At 41.6% G+C, this 20,931-nt stretch overlaps 1 protein-coding gene across 1 annotated transcript in view; it reads left to right on the top strand.

Moving 5' to 3' along the window:
* Nucleotides 1-20,706, top strand: part of LOC117358828 (sperm flagellar protein 1-like) — a 68,027-nt gene extending 47,321 nt beyond the window's left edge. Inside the window, exons 6-7 of the mRNA XM_033940575.1 lie at nt 12,165-12,267; nt 19,526-20,706. Coding sequence (XP_033796466.1) covers nt 12,165-12,267; nt 19,526-19,639 — 217 coding nt within the window. The 3' untranslated portion in view covers nt 19,640-20,706. The remainder of the gene's footprint in view (nt 1-12,164; nt 12,268-19,525) is intronic.
* Nucleotides 20,707-20,931: the final 225 nt, after the last annotated feature.

Here is a 20,931-nt window from a genome sequence, read left to right as displayed (position 1 = left end):
ATGGGCATTTGTCACGCAGTGTTTGTATCATACATTCATGGATTTCCTTTGAAGTTTTCTTCTGCGGGTATAGGAACTTCATGATAACTCAGAGTTCCTCACTTGAAATTTCCATACTTTTCATTGACATGGTTCAATCAATGATCTGAAACAATGTCAAAACATCACAAACAAGAGAAAAATCCAACAGGAACTGCAGCAAATCCAAGCGAAAAGCAAAAACCAAAAACAACTGCAGACTATGTACAAGATGCAGGCACTGTTTATTTCAAATTCTAATGGTATATACAACCTTATTACCAACCGAGGGACCCGACACGGTCCGTGTTTCGGACAACACACCTTCCTCAGGGGTCCATGGTAGATAAGGTTTTGCAACAAACAGCATAGCTTCTTACAATCCAGCACTACACTCGTTCGGGCACTTGTTTTTTCCCTTTAATGCTGTTTGTTGCAAAATCTTATCTACCACGGACCCCTGAGGAAGGTGTGTTGTCCAAAACACGGACCGTGTCGGGTCCCTCGGTTGGTAATAAGGTTGTATATACCATTAGAGTTTGAAATAAACAGTGCCTGCATCTTGTACATAGTCTGCAGTTGGTTTTGGTTTTTAGAATGTCAAAACATAGCATTATGATTATGCAAATGGCACTTTGCAAAATAAAATAACACTCTTTACAGCTACAGTGGCAAAATAACACTCAGAATTTAGGAAGTTGATTGGGCTGAGAACTTTTCAGTACCCTCTCATATGCTCACACCTTTTCAATAGTATCTCACTGTGAGTTACATCCAGGTACAGTAGGTATTTCTCTATCCCTGGAGGGTTTAAAATCTAATTTTGTACCTGAGGCAATGGAGAATTTAAGGAGTTGCTCAAGGTGGCAAGGAGTGACAGTGGGATTTGAGCCTTGGATTCTGTGATTTTCAACAGACACTGCTAGCACCATTGGGCTGCTCATCTAAGGAATGCACTGCATCTCCGACCCTCCTGAACAGAAAGTGTGTTTCTATAATAGTCATGAGCCCACTTTGGCGCTTCTCTCCCTAGAATCTCATCCTAGGAATGTGCTAAGGCTCACAGGAGGAACTGTCAAACACCCAGGAAATGGAGTGCAGAGAGTGTTCAGGAGAATTTTACAAGAGGATGTAGAGATTACAAGGATCAGAGTTGATAAGGAAAAAAGAGGTGTTACCTCAAGTGTCTAAAGAAATGTATTTTTAATAGAAGAGTTGACAATCAGATTTGTAAAGCTACTACAGAGTTACTGCCTAACAAATGGGACAGCAGGAGCTCATCTGAGTTCTGGAGGAATATTCTGATTGTATTAAAGAGAAAATTTTCATCAAGCTGTGTAGATATAAACATAAATAAATTCCAGGGTGAGTTTCCTTCCGAAGAATGGCCCTGCACCCTACCCTCAGGAGCCACGCTAAATAATGAAATAACTTCCAAAATCCTCCATTCTCTCCTACGAACCTCAAATTTCAAACCTACAATAAAAAATCTTGTATAGCATGCGAAAACTAAGATTAATCAGACCTCTCTTCTATGACCATCAGCTCGCCATACTAACACAAATGCTAGTACTATCTCAACTAAACTACTGTAACTCTCTCTATGCAGACATAAACTCTACTGTGTGACAAACGGACGTCTTCCCCAAGGTTTGCCACAGGGAAATTAAGGAAAGTATATAAACCCCAGTGCAGAAGGGCTGACCAGGTCAGTCCCCAGGTGAGTGACAATGAAATGGAAATAGAACAGGAAGGCTTAGACTTACCTGAAGCAGTTCCAGAGCCAGGCAGGAAGAAGCTGCCTTGCTATTGTCCATTGCCTGTAAGGCAGAAAGTTCATAGGCAGTTTCCCCTCAGAGAAACGGCATGGGCTGAGGAAGGAATTCCCTTCCCCCATCCAAAGCCAAGGGGGAGTGGTTCTTCCCCTCAGCTTAAAGCCAGGCTCGTTAAAGAGCAGAAGGAGGAAGGAGGAGGAGCAGAACGAGGCTTGGCAGTAGAGCAGAGGCAGGACGGGGCTGAGCAGTTCCTCAGCACTGACTGGGAAATGACTGAGGAACAGGCTGGTAATTTGGCCACCGAATTCCTTCCCCCAGAACCCATGGTGTTGGAGGAAAATGAGGCTATACAGGAAAGCTGGCCAGAGGAGATGGAGAGCTGAATATCCTGAAAAGGTCTGTGAACAGAGTTTTGTTTTGGCTGTATTTCTCTGTTGGCTCTTTGAACTAATGACTGTGGGAGTTACAAGGGAAATAATCCTGTACTGCAATTTCACATTCTGTTTTGCTGGAGTTTGGAAGGGATACAGTAATCTCCTCTGCAGGTTATATGCACAGCTGAACCAAACGCCAGGCTGTAATGCTGGCTAGTTTTAAAGCCCAGAATTTCCTGACTTCCACACTCAGTGAAAGTGCCCAGCTGTAAAGAAATTGCCATAGCAACTAACTAATTCAATTAGTCTGCCTGCCTCATAGGAAGAGTGAAATTAACCCTCTCAGGGAAAAGCCTGCTCGGGACTAGGGAGAAAGTCCAGCCCAGCTGGAGAGATTAAGAGCACTGTAGGACAGCACAGAATATTTCTTAATCATGAACAAGAATGTCTCTCCTGTAAAGCTACAATGGAGAGTTATTGGTGCTAACTGTTTCACCTCCTAGCCTCATGGAATATTAATGACTGTATGTGATTTACCAACCCAGTCCAGAGTTGATTACTGGGTGACTAAGAGTGAAATGAACTTTTTCTGTTGTTTTTGTATGAGGTGCATGCTCCCAGGAAAACCCGGAGCGGCACAGTAATTCCACGGCCGGTGGCCGAATAAAAGCTTATGTTTTCACCAAGGCCATTCTGACAAAGTGTGATTTTTCAAAACCCTTGGAGAATAAGCTTAGTTGGGCATTTGCCAGGGACTACCAACTTGAAAGGTGACCCTAATTCTAAAGGGACCACGCCAGTAACAAGCTTCATGTCACTACCCGATGGCTCAAGGTGTTTTCAGAGAGCGTGGGTGTGACAACTGTCATCCACAAACTACAACTGATCCAGAGCGCTGCCATCCTCTATAATAAAACCCTTACCCACGCATGCGCAGTTGAAACGGTGTGATCCCTGCTGCCGTGATTTGTGCTTCCGTGCCGTGTTCCATTTGCAGCGCGCGGTGGCTTGCAGTGCATGCGGCATGTGTCGGTGTGCGACAGTGATAGCAACGGCAGGAGGGAGTCCTTTGAGGTGCTGCGAGGCGTCCGGCTGCTACTGCTGCACAGGGAAGTGGAGGGAGAGAGGGAAAAGAGGCTGCTTTTGGGGGAAGGGTGTGCTGGGGGGCAAGCAGAAATCCTGATTTGCTTGGGGGGGCTAGAAAGAGATAGGCAGGGGGCCAGGGAGAGAGACAGAGAGGCAGACAGAAAAAAAGACAGACAGACAAGGGGCCAGGGAGAGACACAGATAGAAAGAATGACAAGACAGGAGGCCAGAAAGACAGACAGACAGCGGCGAAGGAACGAGAAAGAAAGACAGACAAACAGTGGCTAAGGAGACAGAAAGAAAGACAGACACATCTATTCTAGCACCCATTAATGTAACGGGCTTAAAGACTAGTAAGACTAATATTCAATTTGAAAACATTTAAATCCATAACATCTTATCGCAACCATCTGATTCTACTGTCTCCAAAAGGAGTCAAATACAAATGCATATTCAACACACTACTCATCTATATCAGAATGGAGACCTGGAACAGGCTTCCAATAACCATCAAGGCATCTACCTCAGATTCTGGAGAAAACTAAAAACTCACCTCTTTGAGGAAAAATTTCCCACAGACAAATAACTTAGGCATAATATTATATGATATCCACCTATTACGCTGATTGTCTTATAATTGCTATATACACCCGATCACGTTATATGTTACTTGTTATATAACCATTATATACCCCTAACAACATTGTTCTTCTCTTGAATTGTAAATTGCCTTGAACCTCATTAGGAATAGAGTGACTCAGAAATCACAGATTAGATTTCTAGTGACAAATTGTGGATTGTATTGGCCTTTGGTTTTCTTTATGGACTGAATCCAGCTTTAACATACTGTTTGCCAAATTCTTCTGCATCAAGTACCCCAGTGAACTATTTAATTTTGGTACAATCCCATTAAGAGTAATTGCTTAGGGGTTTGTTTTTAGTTATATAGAGAGGTGTCAGTGGATTTCCATAAACCTAATGACTTTAACAGGCATCTTTTCTTCCTGCAAGAAAAGGCCTCGGGAGCATGGGCTGAGCTCTCAAATTAACGGATAAGAAAAGGAGTCACTATTAAATGTTTTTAAAAATGACTAGCATGAGCTATCTCGTAAAGTCAGCATAGTTACTGATCTTGTTCTCGGCATACAGAAGTCTGAAAAAGGCAAATGGAAGCAAAACTGTAAATGTTAAAACTCATAAATAGCTTGTTGCCGGGTTCGGTCACTGCAGACACCCTCCTTTTTTTGGGGGTGGTGGAATCCTCATTGAAGATACCAAAGGCACAAGAGGGCCTTTGGGATGCAAGAGACCTGTTGGTCCTCTTCTGTCTGTTTCTTTGGGGGGGAGGTTATGATAGGGGATTTTGCTGGCTGGGTTGGGTTGGGGAGGCGGGGGATGGGGATGGGGATGGGGTTTCCTACTTCTGTTTTACTGACTACAAACCTAAAAATGCTGTATTGTTGATGGTTGGTTCTTTTGACTTTGCCCTGTTCTTGGTTGTCTGTTATTTGCAATCACAATAAACAGATTTGAACATAAAACTCATAAATAAAAATATTAAAGTTTATTTCAGTTTGAATCCTGGAGTTTGTGAGTGAAGCTATTCAAATTACTACATGATAAGAATGTGATAGTGATCAGATTATTAAAGAATGCAGAAACAACATAATTTGTGGACAAAAAAGAGTATGAGATGAAATGTCCCTTTACAACACAAAAGACCTGTTGACCAATCTGTAAAACATGAACAAAAGGTATACTGCATTTGGAAGAAATAAGAGCTGATAAACTTGGCAGATTGATAGCTTGGACCACAGATTAGAAGGAAGAAAATATTATGTTTCTGAATGGGTTGAAGTGTAAATTGTATCACAACAATAACCACAGCAGATTCCTATGACTTCCATAAATTAGTTTTAAAACAAGATTCTGGCTCTGCAAATGAAAGCACAGATGGCAAAACATGGGAAAACTTGTGTTTATTTGCCGTAGCATAGTCGGCCAAGTTTTATCCTTATAACCATAAACAGAATAATGAACACATGAGTATTCCCTTGATTCAAAGGCAGCCTCTGGGTTATGCAGCTGGTTAGAACTATGAAGATGGTATACTCTAATGAAGCCTATTCCTAAATGGTACCACATAGACATCAAAGGCACAAGGAAAACCAATAGTAGAGCCAAGTATAGAACTTGAGGATGCCTGGTTCTCAATTGCTTATATGAGCCTGTGCTAATAAGTATTGGGATGGCAGCTTTTAAAGACCATTTCTCCATTACACAGTCTATCTAAAAATTACACAACCTGCACAGAGTAAAAATGTACACAGGGATCATTACAAATAGGGAGTAATTCTTTAAAAGTGTGCCATAAACTAGGGGCAAATTAGGCATCTAACTTTAAGCATGAAAACAGTAGCTGAACACCAAAACAGGGGTGTAAAGGCAGGTATGCGCAAAACTGCATTTAGTCTTCTATAACTGGCCGCCTAAGTATTCTCAAGTGTAACTGCAAAGGGAGTGCTCCTGTGGAAGGAGCATGAGCAGATGGGGCTCGCGCCAAAAGACGTACATGAAGAGATTGGAAGACTGAATATTTATACTCTAGAGGAGAGGAGGGACTGGGGAGATATGATACAGACATTTAGGGCTCCTTTTACAAAGGTGCGCTAGCATTTTTAGCGCACGCACCGGAAAACAACCGCCTGCTCAGGAGGAGGCGGTAGCGGCTAGCGCACGTAGAAATTTAGCGCACGCTTTTCCGTGCGTTAAGGCCCTAATGCACATTTGTAAAAGGAGCCCTTAAATACTTGAAAGGTATTAATATAAAAACAAATCTTTTCCAAAGAAAGGAAAATTGTGAAACTAGAGGGCATGATTTGAGGTTGCAGGGTGGCAGACTTAGGAGTACTGTTAGGAAATTCTTTTTCACGGAGAGGGTGGTAGATGCCTGGAATGCCCTCCCGAGGGAATTGGTGGAGATGAAAGCGGTGATGGAATTCAAAAAAACAGTAACAAAACAGAAAGAATAAACCCCCCTCCCCATCAAATATTTTCAAACAAGGAATAAAATCAAACAAAAGATACCTCCCCCTCCCTCCCTTGGATGTGTACTAAAACAACAGAAAATAAAGATAAAAGACAACTATAACGAATTCACCAAAGATGTCAATGGACCCCAAACTAATTTGAATCCTACAGTAGATTTCTTTTGCGACGTTACTTCCGGTATCAGTTCATATCTGATCATATTATGATCACTGTTTCCCAGCGGACCCAACACAGTTAACTCCTGTACTATGTCTTGCATTCCACTAAGGACCAAATCTAAAATAGCACTCCCTCTTGTCAGTTCCCGGAGAAGCATTCATTTATGAAATCTAGGAATTTTACCTCCCTAGCACTCCCCGATATAACATTTAACCAGTCAATGCTGCAAAAACTGACTGACCTGTTAGTTCAATATATTTTATATTTAAATAATAACAAATGTTTTAATCTTATTCCATGTTTCAGTTGAAACATCATGTTTTTTATTATATATGTATCAAAGCACAATTATGTTTTTTTCCTTTTCAAATTGCATTTTATATTCAGCAAACACATTGGGGAGGAGGGTTAAGCAATAGATTTACCTCACTTCCCCCTCCCCCCCTTTTACAAAATCATAGCCCAGTTTTGAGTGCAGGTTTTTTTTTTCCAAACAATTTTTATTGATGCAAACAATATCAAAAACAATAGAGCATCACATTATGCATAATACAACAACAATGCATCAAATAATATAAAATAAGAAGCATAAATACCCCCCACCTCCCCACCCATAACCCCCCCTTCTCCCCCAATGGTATTCTCTAATTCACCTCACTATGACACATCAATACAATCTAGGACACCCATCTTAAGACCGCACTACGGCTCTTAGGATGCAAGGTTTGTAAGTAAGGCTCCCATATATTCATAAACATCAAATTTTGCTTCTCAGGCCTTCCAGCATCTCTCACCTCCCAGATGGCCAACTGATGTAACTGGTTTCGCCAATGCCAAAACTTCGGGAGGGTCAGGGACCGTCCAATATTGTAAAATACATTTTTTGGCCAATAAACTCATCTTCCTACACAGCACCCGATGACCCCTAGGCAAATGGCTGAAAGCATCTGGCAAAACTAAAACAAAATGGGTCGAAAAACTACGTAAAGATATCCCAATTATTTTTGACATATAGGATATTATTCTTTTCCAAAAATTTTGAATAATGGGACAAGTCCAAAATGCATATCCCAAAGTATGACTCCCAATCCCACATTTATGACACAAAAGTATAGGGAGACCTCCACTATACTATAACTGTGTACGAGTGTAAAAAGCACGTAATGTCATCCTATGGTATGTTTCTCTTAACCATGCACATGGGGTCACCCCCGGTGTTGACCTCAGAGTTTGAACTATATCCCGATGTCCCAAATTAAGCGGTAGTTCTCTTTCCCATTTACCTCTAATGTACCTGTAGTTCTTCTCAGGTAGCAACTTTTGCAATCTAACATATTTACAAGATACCGAAAGAGATACCCCCTCCTCCTGAGTAAACAACTCTCGTAATTTAGCCCCCATATGCAATCTCAATTGTGCTCTGTCAAGGGATCTCACATAGTGCTCCACTTGAAAACACGCAAACTGTGCCCCCCAAGTATTTCCTACCTTAGCTAACAATTCTGCACGAGTCAACAGCTCTCCTTCATCTCCCAATATATGCTCTAAACATAAAACTCCTCTAGCTCCCCATAATCAGTACTCTCTAGATTCCCTTCCAGGAGGAAAGGCCGGATTACCCTGCAAAGGCAAAAAATCAGAGACAAACGGATCACCTCCCAAGGCATGCACAAGCCAACGCCAAGCCTCTTGTAAGGTATTAAATAATAAACTTGAACAAAACGAAGAGGGCAAAGCCCTACGGGAACTATGAAGTAACGCAAATATATTGAAAGGAGCAAAAAAAACTCCTGTTCCATATGAAGTGGGGTGTAAATGTTGGTCATATTTATCCAATCTCCCAAATGGTGAAGTAGACATGCATAATTATAGATTCGCAAATCAGGTAATCCCAATCCCCCCTATTCCAAGATCCCAACAATTGTGTCAAGTTTTCAAGTTTCAAGTTTTATTAGATATTTGATGAATTGCCTATTACAAAATTTCTAGGCGATGTACATTTTCAACATAAAAGTATTCAAGAGGCTAAAATATAACACATATTGACAAATTACACCTTACATTTCATCTAAAACACATACATGAGGGGTAAGGAATGACATAAAGTTACAATGTTGGGTTAAAAAAAAAGGGAAAAACAAAAGGCTAGGTTTAACCTTATCAAAACACAAGCTAAGGCTGTCACTAAAGCAAATAAACACTTTGAAATTAAAGAGAATCTATAAGTAAGTGGTTTTAAAAGAATAAAAACAATAAGGTTTAGGCCAATCAGAAGTAAAAGCGTCTTTAAATAAATAAGTTTTTAGCAATTTTTTAAAAGTTGTAATGTCTTGTTCGGTTCTGATATATTGGGGAATTGCGTTCCACCATTGTGGTCCCATTACTGTAAACATGTCGGCTCTTCGTGTACCTATAATTTTAGGTTTCTTGGCTATCCAACAAACTTTTTTATAAAAAATGTGTAAATCCTTCTTTAGAAAGCAAAATGGCAAAGTCTGTAACACATACAACCATTTGGGAAAGATAAACAACTTAACCAAGCAGATGCGTCCCATCAAGGAAAGGGGTAAAGCCTTCCAGGTGTTCAGCAAGAGATCCATCTTTTGTTGAAGTTTATCCACATTAAGGCGATATAATTGAGAAGTCAACATAGTCATCACAGTCCCCAAATACACAAACTGCCTTTGCACCCAAATCAAAGGAAACTTCGTCCCCCATAAGGCCTGAACTTCCACAGAGGATGCCAACACCTAACACCGGCCGTGGCAGTAACAGCTCTGATGCTCATAGTATGAGCATCAGAACTGCAGCCGGCGCTAAACACCACAGTGCAGTTTTGTAAAAGGGGAGGGTTTATGTTATTTTGGAAAATGACCTGTAATCTCTCTTATTGATTATATACTCCATCAACATTACTTGGGGCTCCTTTTATCAAGGTGCGGTAGGCGGTTAACGCATGGAATAGTGTGCGTTCAACCGCCTGCCGCGCTAGTCGCTAACGGCTCCATTGACAAAGCGTCAGGTTTTTGCCTTGCCACGGGGGTTAGCGAATGATGAAATGTCCGACACGCTAACCCCCATAGCGCACCTTGATAAAAGGAGCCCTTGGTCTTTATCCCTTACGCAACTAACCAAACTAATGAGTTCTGCTATGGCTTTCCTTTTTTCTTGATATACAGCACAGTACAATATTCTGCCAACTCCCTGTTGGTGGCCTAAGGTGGATTACAAAAAAGAGACCAGTACAGTATACTGGGTTATACATACATTTCAGTTAATATAAATCAGCAAGGAAATACAGATAAACATTTTTAAGAAAGTTTATGAAACAAAATGTTCAGTTGATGAAAATCTAGATAAAAAGATGAAAGCAAAGGGCTCAGTATCAGGATGTTTATTGCCTCATTGCAAAGCTTTAATATAATCATTATACAGTGGTGCCTCGCATAACGGACGCTGCGCATAACGAACTTTTTGTCTTGCTCCCTATAACGAACTTCGTTTCACACAACGAAGTCGCCCGAGGGGCCCGGGGGGGGGGCGGAACTACTCTCGCCGCTTCCTAATGTGAGCCGGGAACAGCAGCACCCTCCTGTCTGAATGCAGTGTTCCATCATCTCCCTCCACCTTACCTTAGATGCCGAGTTTTCCGGCTTTCTTTTTCGGCCAGCCACACACTTTCAAAGAGCAGCACATGCGCGCATGCTCTGTTGTTCAATCTTCTCCTCTGACGCAACCGGAAACCGGAAGTTGCAGGAGAGGAGAACATTGATCAACTTCAGCAGCTGCGCGTGCACAGCTTTTTGAAAGCGTGCGGCTGGGTGAAAAAGAAAGCTGGCAAACTCTGCATATAAGGTGAGGTGGAGGGAGGGAAATGTAGGGCTGCAGAACGAATTATTTTGTTTTACATGTATTCTTATGGGAAAACAGGGCTGCAGAACGAATTATTTTGTTTTACATGTATTCTTATGGGAAAACGCGTTTCACACAACGAACGTTTCACATAACAAACTTGCTCCTGGAACGGATTAAGTTCGTTGTGTGAGGCACCACTGTAAATGTATTATCAGAAACTCATTTCAGCATACTCACAATGTAGTCTGACCCTAGCTATTCTTAGGGCTCCTTTTACAAAGCCGTTCAAGGGCCTTAACGCGCGGAATAGCGTGCACGCTAAATTGCCCTGCGCGCTAGCTGCTACCGCCTCCTTTTGAGCAGGCGGTAGATTTTCAGCTAGTGCGTTCTATAGCGCGCACTAATCCGGTACATGCGCTAAAACGCATAACGCACCTTCGTAAAAGGAGCCCTTAGTTTCATATCTGTGTTCTAGCTTCCCAACTACACAGATGTAACAATCTTTTTTCATCACGCCATACCAGCACTTCTTTTTAATGTAGTACTGTATACTGTTGCCCGTAAAATTGAAGTTTTGGGTTTTTTTTTTAGTAATTCCTGTTTAGCAGTGGAGTAAAAGAAAATCCTTTGTCTGTCCACCAACTGAAATTACAAACTTCTTGTTTCGATTTTCTGCTGCACTTTGCTTACCTTTGTGCTAGATTGCTCTTTTCAACAAAAGCAGAAATAGCACACACATAGATGAACAGCTGGCAGGTATTTTGTGGCCCCCATATTCTGCCAGTGAAGATCAATCATTTCTCTATAAAAGCAATGTCCACATGAAATGAATTACCTCTTCTACAACACTTCTCTGTTATTGCAAAGCCATCTAAAATATTTAATCACATCCCACCCTCATAAAACCCTGTGTTGGAAGCCTTTCTCTCATTTCTGCTGCTCTTAAATTTTACAGCAAATGAGCTGCTTCAGGATCTGCTGCAGCATGTTACAATTCTATATCTGTAAAATTCACTGTATTGTCATCAACAGGTAAGTGAAAGCAAAACATCAACTGCACTATCATATCAGGGGTGAATAAACATGTGGATAAAGGCAAGCCGGTTGATGTAATGTATCTTGATTTCCAGAAAGCTTTTGACAAAGTTCTTCATGAGAGGCTCATGCCTACCCATCCCCTGATCTAATCTCCCCAGCACATGCCCACCTCCACCCAAATCCCCTGGGACTTACTAGGGGTCTTTCTGGTGGTCTAGTACCTCAAAGTGGGAGTGGTCTCTGTCCACTCCTACCCTGGGGCTGCGCTAGATTCAAAATCCCCCCAAAGTCCCCTAGCAAATTTCACTAACTTTGCTAATTATAAACCTGTGTGGTAAATGCAGATAGAATGAGTGTTCCTGTTCTGTCTTCCAATTCATGTAACATGGTGCCTGTGTGGTAAGCATCATCTCTGTATACATACAGGGTAGATGCTGGACATGCACCCTGCCTTTACCTCATGAGTTTGCACTCAGTACGTCTTAACTTTCAGTTAAGTTGCAGTAACTGCAAAATTTCCCGCTCTTTAGTAAAGGAGCCACTATGTTTATTGCCCTGACCAAAGCATATTGCCTTTAACAACAGCTAAAAATGTTAGCCGTTGGAAAGGACCGTTTTCAACCCAATGGATCCAGCCAGGCAATGATTTAACTGGCAAGGTTTAAAAAAAAAAAAAGAAAAATTTACCTCATACCCTTTTTAGAAGATATTCTGGATAAGCATTAGGCCATGTTTCCTTTATATCTGCATCATGTTTTTAGAAACAAAAACAGTCACAGATCATTTTATCAAATACATTTACTTTCAGGTCTACCCAGAGCCTAATTGAGCGTATACAGTCAGATCCTCAAGTGCGATTGCTATTGGAAGAAAAAGAACAAGCCTTGTTAGCCCTGCAAGAAACAGTACAAGTAGGTACAAACTAGAAGCAGTGATTGGCAACATTCAGAGTTCCAGAGTCTGCACGTCAGAAGATTCGTGGCAGGCTACAAAAATATACGAGGGGCCGCTGAAAAGTTCTCAGCCCAACCAAGAAGAGAATGATATAGAGCCGTGAAACTTAGAACTTATTCCATACTTTCATTTCATTTCATATCACTGAAACGAAAAGTGTCAAGAAAAGTGTAGAATGACTTGTACGTTTCATGGCTCCACATCATTCTCTTCTTGGCTGGGCTGAGAACTTTTCAGCGGCCCCTTGTATTGTGTTGCAACTTGGGCTCATGATGTTCAAGCTCTATGTTTCAGGTTGCTGGCTTTATGCTCTTTCATGTCTGGCCATTAAGTATGAGGTAAAGCATTTGAGGTCTGATGGTAAACATACTCCTCAAACATTTCTAATCACCCAGAGGATAAAACATATAATTTGCTTACATGCCAGTGCATGCTGCACACATTTGTCAAAGGTTGCATTTGTTTATGAAGATTTATATAGAAAAATACATCTTTAGAGGAAAGTAATTTTCAGATGTTTTACGTGGTAAAATGGCTCTTTGAAAATTGCTGCTTTCCCCCATCGTATATAAAAATACATGTGCTCTAATTTTAGCCAGGGAGAAAAGGTGTGGAGTTATATTAGGGAAAGAATACAAAGGAATTTCATTTTAACACTCCACTCCAAGTAGGTAGAAAATAAGTGCTTCCACCACTAGCCTGAATTTTCAACAGGAAACCATGGGGCATTTCTATCTGAAATTAGCTTGCAAGCCTACAAAATTTCTTCTTCTGTAGACTTTCTATTAACCAGAACTCAAGCAACCAGCAAAAAAAAAAAAAATCAAACAAATACTGTAATACTTTAAATAAAAATGAAAATAAAATCAGTTTCTGGCAGAAATATAAGTGTAAACTTGGCATGCCACACCTAAGTACGCCCATGCTTTGCCTACCACATGCCCTGAAGTTTGTTTGGAACAGTTTATGGTATGGCATAATATGGGGTATAGTATTAGTTAGGCCTATTTTATAGCAACTCTCAAGCAACTAGAAACTACATTTATCCGGCATCTACTAATCCCCATGGGTGCCGGTTAACTGAGAGTCTATTGTTGGATACTTGGAGGGAATTAATTCTACAGTAGACTCTCAGTTATCGGGCACCCATGGAGATTGATGGATACTGGATAACTGGTTTTCTGGTTAGTTAAGAGTTGGGTTACCATATGGCTCCAGAAAAAAGAGGACGTCTTGAGACATCCGGGTTTTTCTTCCTCTAAAAGCAATGGAAGTAAGGAGGACAGATCAAGACATCTGGGTTTTACTTGAAAGCAATGGAAGCAAAACCCAGTTGTCTCAATCCATCTTCCTTTTTCTGGAGCCATATGGTAACCCTAGTTAAAAGTGTGTTAGAAACCTTGTTTTACACACTCTTAATCTCTTAATTCCCCCCTTCCTTGCCCCAAAGCACCAGCATGGCAGCGGTCCTGAGTCAGAAAGCCCTCTTCCCTCAAGCCCCAAAGTGGCAGAAGCAGGCGGCGATCCTGAGCTGTAAACTCCTCCTCTCTCTCTCTCTCTTCCTTATTCAAAGCACAGCAGTCAGCAGGAGGCAGCCTCAAAACAGGCTGCTCGCACCCAGCCCTGGCAGGGCCTTTCCTCTGATGCATCAGAAGTGATGCGTCAGAGGAAAAGCCTCGCCAGGGCTGGCCATGAGAAGCCTGTGCCTCCTGCTGACCGCTTCAAGGCATGAGGGAGAGAGGAGAGCTTTGTTGCTCAGGACTGCTGCTGCACTAGTGCTTCAGGGTGGAAGGGAGGGGGATTCATAGCTTTTTCGGGGCTTGGGGGGTTTGAGGGAGGGAGGATTTGCGGCTCAGGATGCTGTCACTGGTGCTTTGGGGGACTTTTTTTTTCTACCGGCGATTTTTTTGCCAGTTGTGTGAGAATGCCGGTTAACTGAGACTCAGTTAGCCAAGACTCTACTGTAGGCACCTCAAGGTTCTGCAGTAGGAGCTTATTCTATAACACAGGGGTAGGGAACTCCGGTCCTCGAAAGCCGTATTCCAGTCGGGTTTTCATGATTTCCCCAATGAATATGCATTGAAAGCAGTGAATGCAAATAGATCTCATGCATATTCATTGGGGGAAACCCGACTGGAATTCAGCTCTCGAGGACCGGAGTTCCCTACCCCTGCTATGACAGAATCAAAGTGCCAGGATTCCATTGTAGAATACAAGTGTAACCCAGTATCAGCATGCCTGAACACCTACACACCTACCTGCACCTATGCCGGCCATAGAACTAGTATAAATGTGAGTATTTACGTGTGGCAGCAGTGTACCTAAAGTATTCTGCTACATATGTAAGTGGGAGCCCTGCCATGCAAATACATGCTATGAAAGATAACTGGGTATTTGCAGAATAAGTGAACTATTGGCATATATATACATAGGAAAAGTTTTAAAACTATGAGCAGTTTATTCATTTGTCAAGGTTGGTTTATTTATTTATACAAATTTTATTACACCACATTAAAATAGCCGGTGTGAAGGCATTTACATGGATGAAGATAAAATCACAGCTCTAACAATAACATAGACAAAGACTAAACAAAAAGCACAAGGGAGGGAATGGTATACTACAGCAATAATAAACCTAGATGTCAACACAAAGCTGAGACACATCAGGGAGGGCTTCAGGTTCCAAGATCAGGAAGTTAATACTTAAATAGCAAAGACCATTCAAAGAGCCAAGGCTTAAGGCTTAAGGACAGGCTGCTGTTCGAGGGAAGGATTTTATATGTTAGAAAAACTTGATGTGTGCTTGCTGCATACCTTTTTCCACATGCTGTATTGATAGATAACAATGTAAATTCTATGACAATTGGGCTTTACAATCACAGCACTTCAGAAACATACATTTTGCCGGTATCATGTAGATAACAATATTCAGAGTTGAATAGCATCATTATTAGTACTGATGCATGGAGAAGGATAATGGATCTAAAATTACACCTAAGATTAACATTTGAACTGAGAAGCCCTTTCATAAATTCTGTAATTCAATGTGTTATCTTTGCTTTCCAAGACTATTTGTCTATTTACTTTGGCCCAGATTCTGTAACCGATGCCATTGTCGGCGGCCGCCTTAAAAGCGGCGGCCAGTCGCGTGTCAATCATGCGACAGCACTAGGTATAGAATCGCGTCAATGACAAAGGTAGGCGCTAGAAATGTAGGCCGGGGGTTTTCCTGGCTTACGTTTCTGCTGCCTACCTACGATGTGAATCGCACCTCCGTAGGCACTTTATACCACCTAACGCCACTTCTGGCATTAGCCACGCCCACAGTGGCATTAGACTGCCTAAAGCGCCTATTGAGGCACGATTCCAGTGCCAATTCTTTAGGCGCCTTAAAAACATAATTTCAACAGTGTTTATTTATACTGAGATTAGGCGCCAATGCTGGCATTAAGGTCTAGCGTGGGCAGCAATTTAACACACACTAGTCCGCGTGTTTAAACAAAAAATGTGGCTTAGTAAAAAGAGCCCCTAGTGTAACTGTAGGCACCCAAATTCAACAAAGACATACTAGGCTTATATGTGTTTCTGGGAGTCCTGCCCATGCTTCACCCACATGTGTGCCCCCTAAACTAAGCTAAAACTTAGCTTTGTATACCAGGTCTTCAGCCAGAAAGGAGCTCGACTCGGTTAACAGTAACTAAAAAAATACTGAAAAAAGTAACAATCAGAAAATATTAACATGACTGGTTTCCGAAGTGTTTGGCAAATAAAATAGTTTTTAAAGATTTACGAAAGAGTTGAAAAGGATCAGGACCCCTTAAAATAAGAGGAAGTTCGTTCCATAGTTGAGAAAATTTGAAAACCAAGGATTGACTGAAATTCTTGACTCCTTTGATTCCTTTCCCTCTTGCAGTTGCACCCTTTAACACTTAGGGGTCCTTTTACAAAGGCGCGGTAGCGGTTTAACGCGTGGACTACCACGCGTTAAACCACCTGCCGCGCTAGTACTTAACACCTCCATTGACGAAGCGTTATGATTTTAGGCGGCCGCGGGGGTTAGCACATGATGAAATGTCCGGCGCGCTAACCCCCGTAGCGCGCCTTGATAAAAGGAGCCCTTAAATGTGCTCTCTTATTAAAAAACAAACAAACACTTAAAGTACTTCTATGTGTAAGTGCCGCTTTTCTTTAGGGCAGCATAACTGTGAACACCTAGTTATAAAAGTGCCCTGACTGAGAGAAATCTGGTCAGAATATGTCTCCTAGATATTTTTCATCTCTGGATTACTAATTCAAATTTAGTTTGAGTTGCTACTAAATTGCAACTGAAATATTGATAGTATAGAATCTGAACCTCCGAGCCATTCACAGAGGTCATTCCTACAGAGCAGGGTTGAGGCACATTTGAAGGACATGTACCGCTTGCTTCCTGAGTTCACCCCATGCTATACGTAAAATAGAGGATCTGATTGTCCAGTAAAGTCAATTTACCAGCACTGCATTTGGTCAGTTTCTCTTAGTTTTTAAATGATAAATCATAGTGAAGAGATTTAACATTTAGCACAAAAGATGTTTGTAACAGGAAGAGAGGTGACATATTGGTTAACTGGGTGGCATTTTAATTCCTGTTCATAGTGTTAAGGGGAAACAGGAGGGATAGAATAAGCCAAAAATTCACCAGCTCTGAGTCATGCTTCATATCCTCTTAAGTCAGACCTTTGGCTGGTTTCCATGCACTACTAGTATCCATGACTCAGATATAGAGCACTGGATTGAAATAAAGCAAAAACGTCTCAAATTGAACTTCCAGTAAATCAAACAGGCTGCACCCTGAAAATAATAGCAGGGATTAAAAGTAAGTTCATTTTATCTTACTGGATGGAGCAAGGTATTTGTAGAAGTAATATTCTATTTGCAATACTGTCTGATAATTGAATGAATATTTGGCATACTTTAAAAATATATGTAGTAATCTTATGGAGACTTCTGGTATTTCTTTCTCTCCCCCTCCCAGGCAATCCAGCATCTCGCAGTCTGTCAACCCCCCCCCTCTCCCTCCCCGCACACCCACACACACTTTCTTAGTGAACATTTTAAAACTTTTCCTCACTTCCAGAGGTTGCTATTGAGCAGCAAATCACATGTGCTGCTCACTTTATAGAATATACCTACAAAGTTGTGTGCATAATTTCTAATGAGTGCCAATTAGTGTCGGCTATTAGGTAGTAATAGCCAGTTATCGGTGCCAATTGGCTTGTTAAATAATTAAGTTGTGCTTGCAAATTGACTATGCGCACTGGTTTGCACATGCAACATAGGATGCCCTATTCAGAATTTGGGCCTAAGTGAATAATGTTGGGTTAACTGGGGAGCACTTAGTACCTCCTCAATAGCAGACAGTAATTACACCTTTTTTTTTTTTTTTTTTGCAGGTGCCACATGCTAATGGGAACATTAGCACATAACCTGCAATTACAAAAAAAAAATGATGCAGTAAATCTGGGCTTAGCATGCAGGAAAGTCATGTTAGAATGTGCTAAACCCAGATTTCACCCCACCCCATATATTTCCTTCAAACTGGAACCTTTAACAGTTTCTCTTCCTGATATTTCAAGGACCAATTCAGGCCACAAGACCCTGCTAACTCTTTCCCTTTAATGCTAATATTAGAAGTTTTTTTATTTTATGTAGTATTTTATAGGTAACCAATGGAGTTACATTCTCATAGAGGTCCCTTGATTCATTTTGCATACGTTCTAACTGTGGTGACACACTTCAATAATTACTGCATTTGGGGGCCCTTTTACAAAGCCATGCTATAAAGTGGGCTGCACTGTTTCTAGCGAATGGGTTTCCTGCCAGAGAATGACACAGTGACAAAATTCATCACCATTCCCGTCCCCGCGGATAACCGCGGGAAACCATCTTCATATCATTCTTTAAGGAGAGAGGGAAGAATCAGAGTATAATTGGGCACAACCACTGACCCGCAAGCTTTGCTCTGAAGAATGCTGGTGTAGAAGGATTGAAGTTGAGATAGATACTACAGAATGACAGTCTCTGGTATCCAGAGCAGATATTGTGATGTCATAATGCCTCATTCCACCAGTGCCTAAGAGCCAATCACATCAGTGATGTCACAATGGCTTCATTATCCTTGGCTCACATAAGAATCAGAGTATGAATGGCCACAACCACTGACCCGCAAGCTTTGCTCTGAAGAATGCTAGTGTAGAAGGACTGAGGTTGAAATAGACACTAGAAAATGACATGGGATTATTTCCCGCGGTTATCCGCAGGGACGGTGATGAATTTTGTCACCGTGTCATTCTCTATTTCCTGCACACTGAGGCCACATTTTAGGATGGCTCTAAAATGGCCACAATTTGGTATTTCCCATTAACGGTCATATACTAATTTCAAAATTAGCCCCCTAGCTATCAGCACATAAGCCCTTAGCACAACATATTTTGTAGGCAGGGCAGGATTAATTCGTCGAAAGCCCCTAGGCACACAAGTACACTGGGCCCCCTGCCCCGCCCCACCCCACCATGCGCCCAGGCGGAAACAGGAAGCTGCGTCAGAGGGAAGCTTTGGGCAAGCAGCACCGCTTGCACAATTACAGTTCCCGTTGCCTTTCTTACCCACGTTGCTTGCTTGTCTTACTTTCTGTCAATGGGGGAGGGGCCGCGTTGCCGATCGATGCTGGAGGGGCCCATCGCCGTTTGGAAAAAAGAATGTTGATGCCCTCTTGCATCAGGCCCCCCTGACCATTTCGGGCCCTAGGCACGTGCCTACTTGGCCTATTGGTTAATCCTTCCCTGTTTGTAAGGGGTAAGAGCTCCTTTGCTAATCGTGCACTAGTCAGCACACATAAATGCCCACATACTAACCATTTAACGCAGGGCACATCTACTCTCCCTGAAACACATCCCAGGAACACACTTTGTATTTTTTGGCACGTGACGATCCCTAGGTTAGCATGTGGTGCCTGTGCACCCGTGGCCGCTGATTGTAAGCATTTTAGTTAGTGCTTATCGCCGCTTGGTAAAAGGATCCTTTGGTGTGGGTCTTTAATGCATGGTACAAGTGTTCATTACGACACATTTTTAACAGGAATAGGAAGCTCTAGTTCTAACCTGCTAGTCATAAATGTTACAGTTTATTGTTTAGAATTTAAAATATTATGACATTTTACACATTCCTTCCCTGAAGATTTTGCAGTTGAAAATTAATCGTCTTGAGCATCTGGTGCATCTGAAAGATATCAGGATTGAAGAATTAACAAAACATCTGAATAATTACAAATTTCAAAAATCTGTCACATGAGGAGGAAAAAGAAGAGAGAAATTACACCAAACTACATGGAACTCAACTGCCTTCTGTGATTAAGCTGCACTGATATTTTTCATCGAGGATATATAGATTTAGTTCACTTTATTACTACAGTCTCAATGTGTTGCTACTTTTTATGAACACAATTATAATTCAGAATAATTTCTATAAAGTGGCTTGTTCATGTATTAATAATACATATGATCATATCTGATTCTGAGGAAGCAGAAATTCCCCATGTTAGAGGTCGGAATGTGCTAGAGCTATTAGATAGCCTGATGAAGAAACCCCAAACTGCAGTGCTGTGTTGTTTTGTTTTTTTCTTCTGCATTTGCTCACATTTTTATGAATAATAGTGCAAGGTGAGTCACATTCAGGTACATTGCATTCTTATTAGTCTTGTCAAAAATGAGTGGGGGCAGTGCAGGGCTGTATTTAAGAGTTTAGACAAGGCTAAAGAGCATATCCCAGAGGATTTGGAGCCAGGAGAGAAGCAGAGATAGTCCATAATGCTACAGTGACAGTAAACTTTTTGGTGCCTTAAAATTTGATACCCTAGGCTACTGCCTATGTTATGTCTGATCTTGGATGGGCGTGTGTGTATGCCTTTGAGTTGACAACTGACCCATGGCTGTATGTGCAGTGAGCAACCCAGGGTACAGGAGTGGTTTGCCATTGCCTTCTCCTGTGCAGTGTGTGGCTCTGCTGTGTTGCTGTTGCCTGGCATGGGGCCCTGTGGCCTATGGTGCCTGGTGGTCCCCAATGGTCCCCCATCCAGGTACTGGCCAGGCCCTGCTTAGCTTCTGATGGCAAGAGCAAGCCTACCTAGGGCAGCCAGGCCATAGGCCTTGGATGAGTAACCCAAGATAGAATTCATTCCTTCACTATGATGTAAGTGATTCTACTATCAATACCTACTGGTCTTATGTTCCAATTTCTTCCTCCCTCCAAACCTCTAGCACAAGTCCCTACCTCCTATGCTAAGGCTAGAACTCTTGGAAACAGTGATCACAGGTTACAGCCATTTGAGAAATACTACTTTTATTTGATGTCTAAAACCATTGTTGAAAATAAACATTGATACTAGTTTATTTTATGCGCATCCCTTGTATTCTTTTATTTTTACCATCTGAGTAGGACTGTAAAAATCCTATTGATTCACTGTACATGAAGTTTTCACTGATCTTCTCAAACACTTGGGTATCCGCAGAAATATTAGATGTAAGATTTAGCAGAAATATCTGAATTCAGTCCTTAGTGATAGGATTGCAATGCTCTACCAAGTT

The sequence above is a fragment of the Geotrypetes seraphini genome, chromosome 4 (genome assembly GCF_902459505.1).
Source record: "Geotrypetes seraphini chromosome 4, aGeoSer1.1, whole genome shotgun sequence".
Taxonomy (NCBI): Eukaryota; Metazoa; Chordata; class Amphibia; order Gymnophiona; family Dermophiidae; genus Geotrypetes; species Geotrypetes seraphini.
Note: the sequence above shows the minus strand (reverse complement) of the source record. Positions and strands in the feature narration are given on the sequence as shown.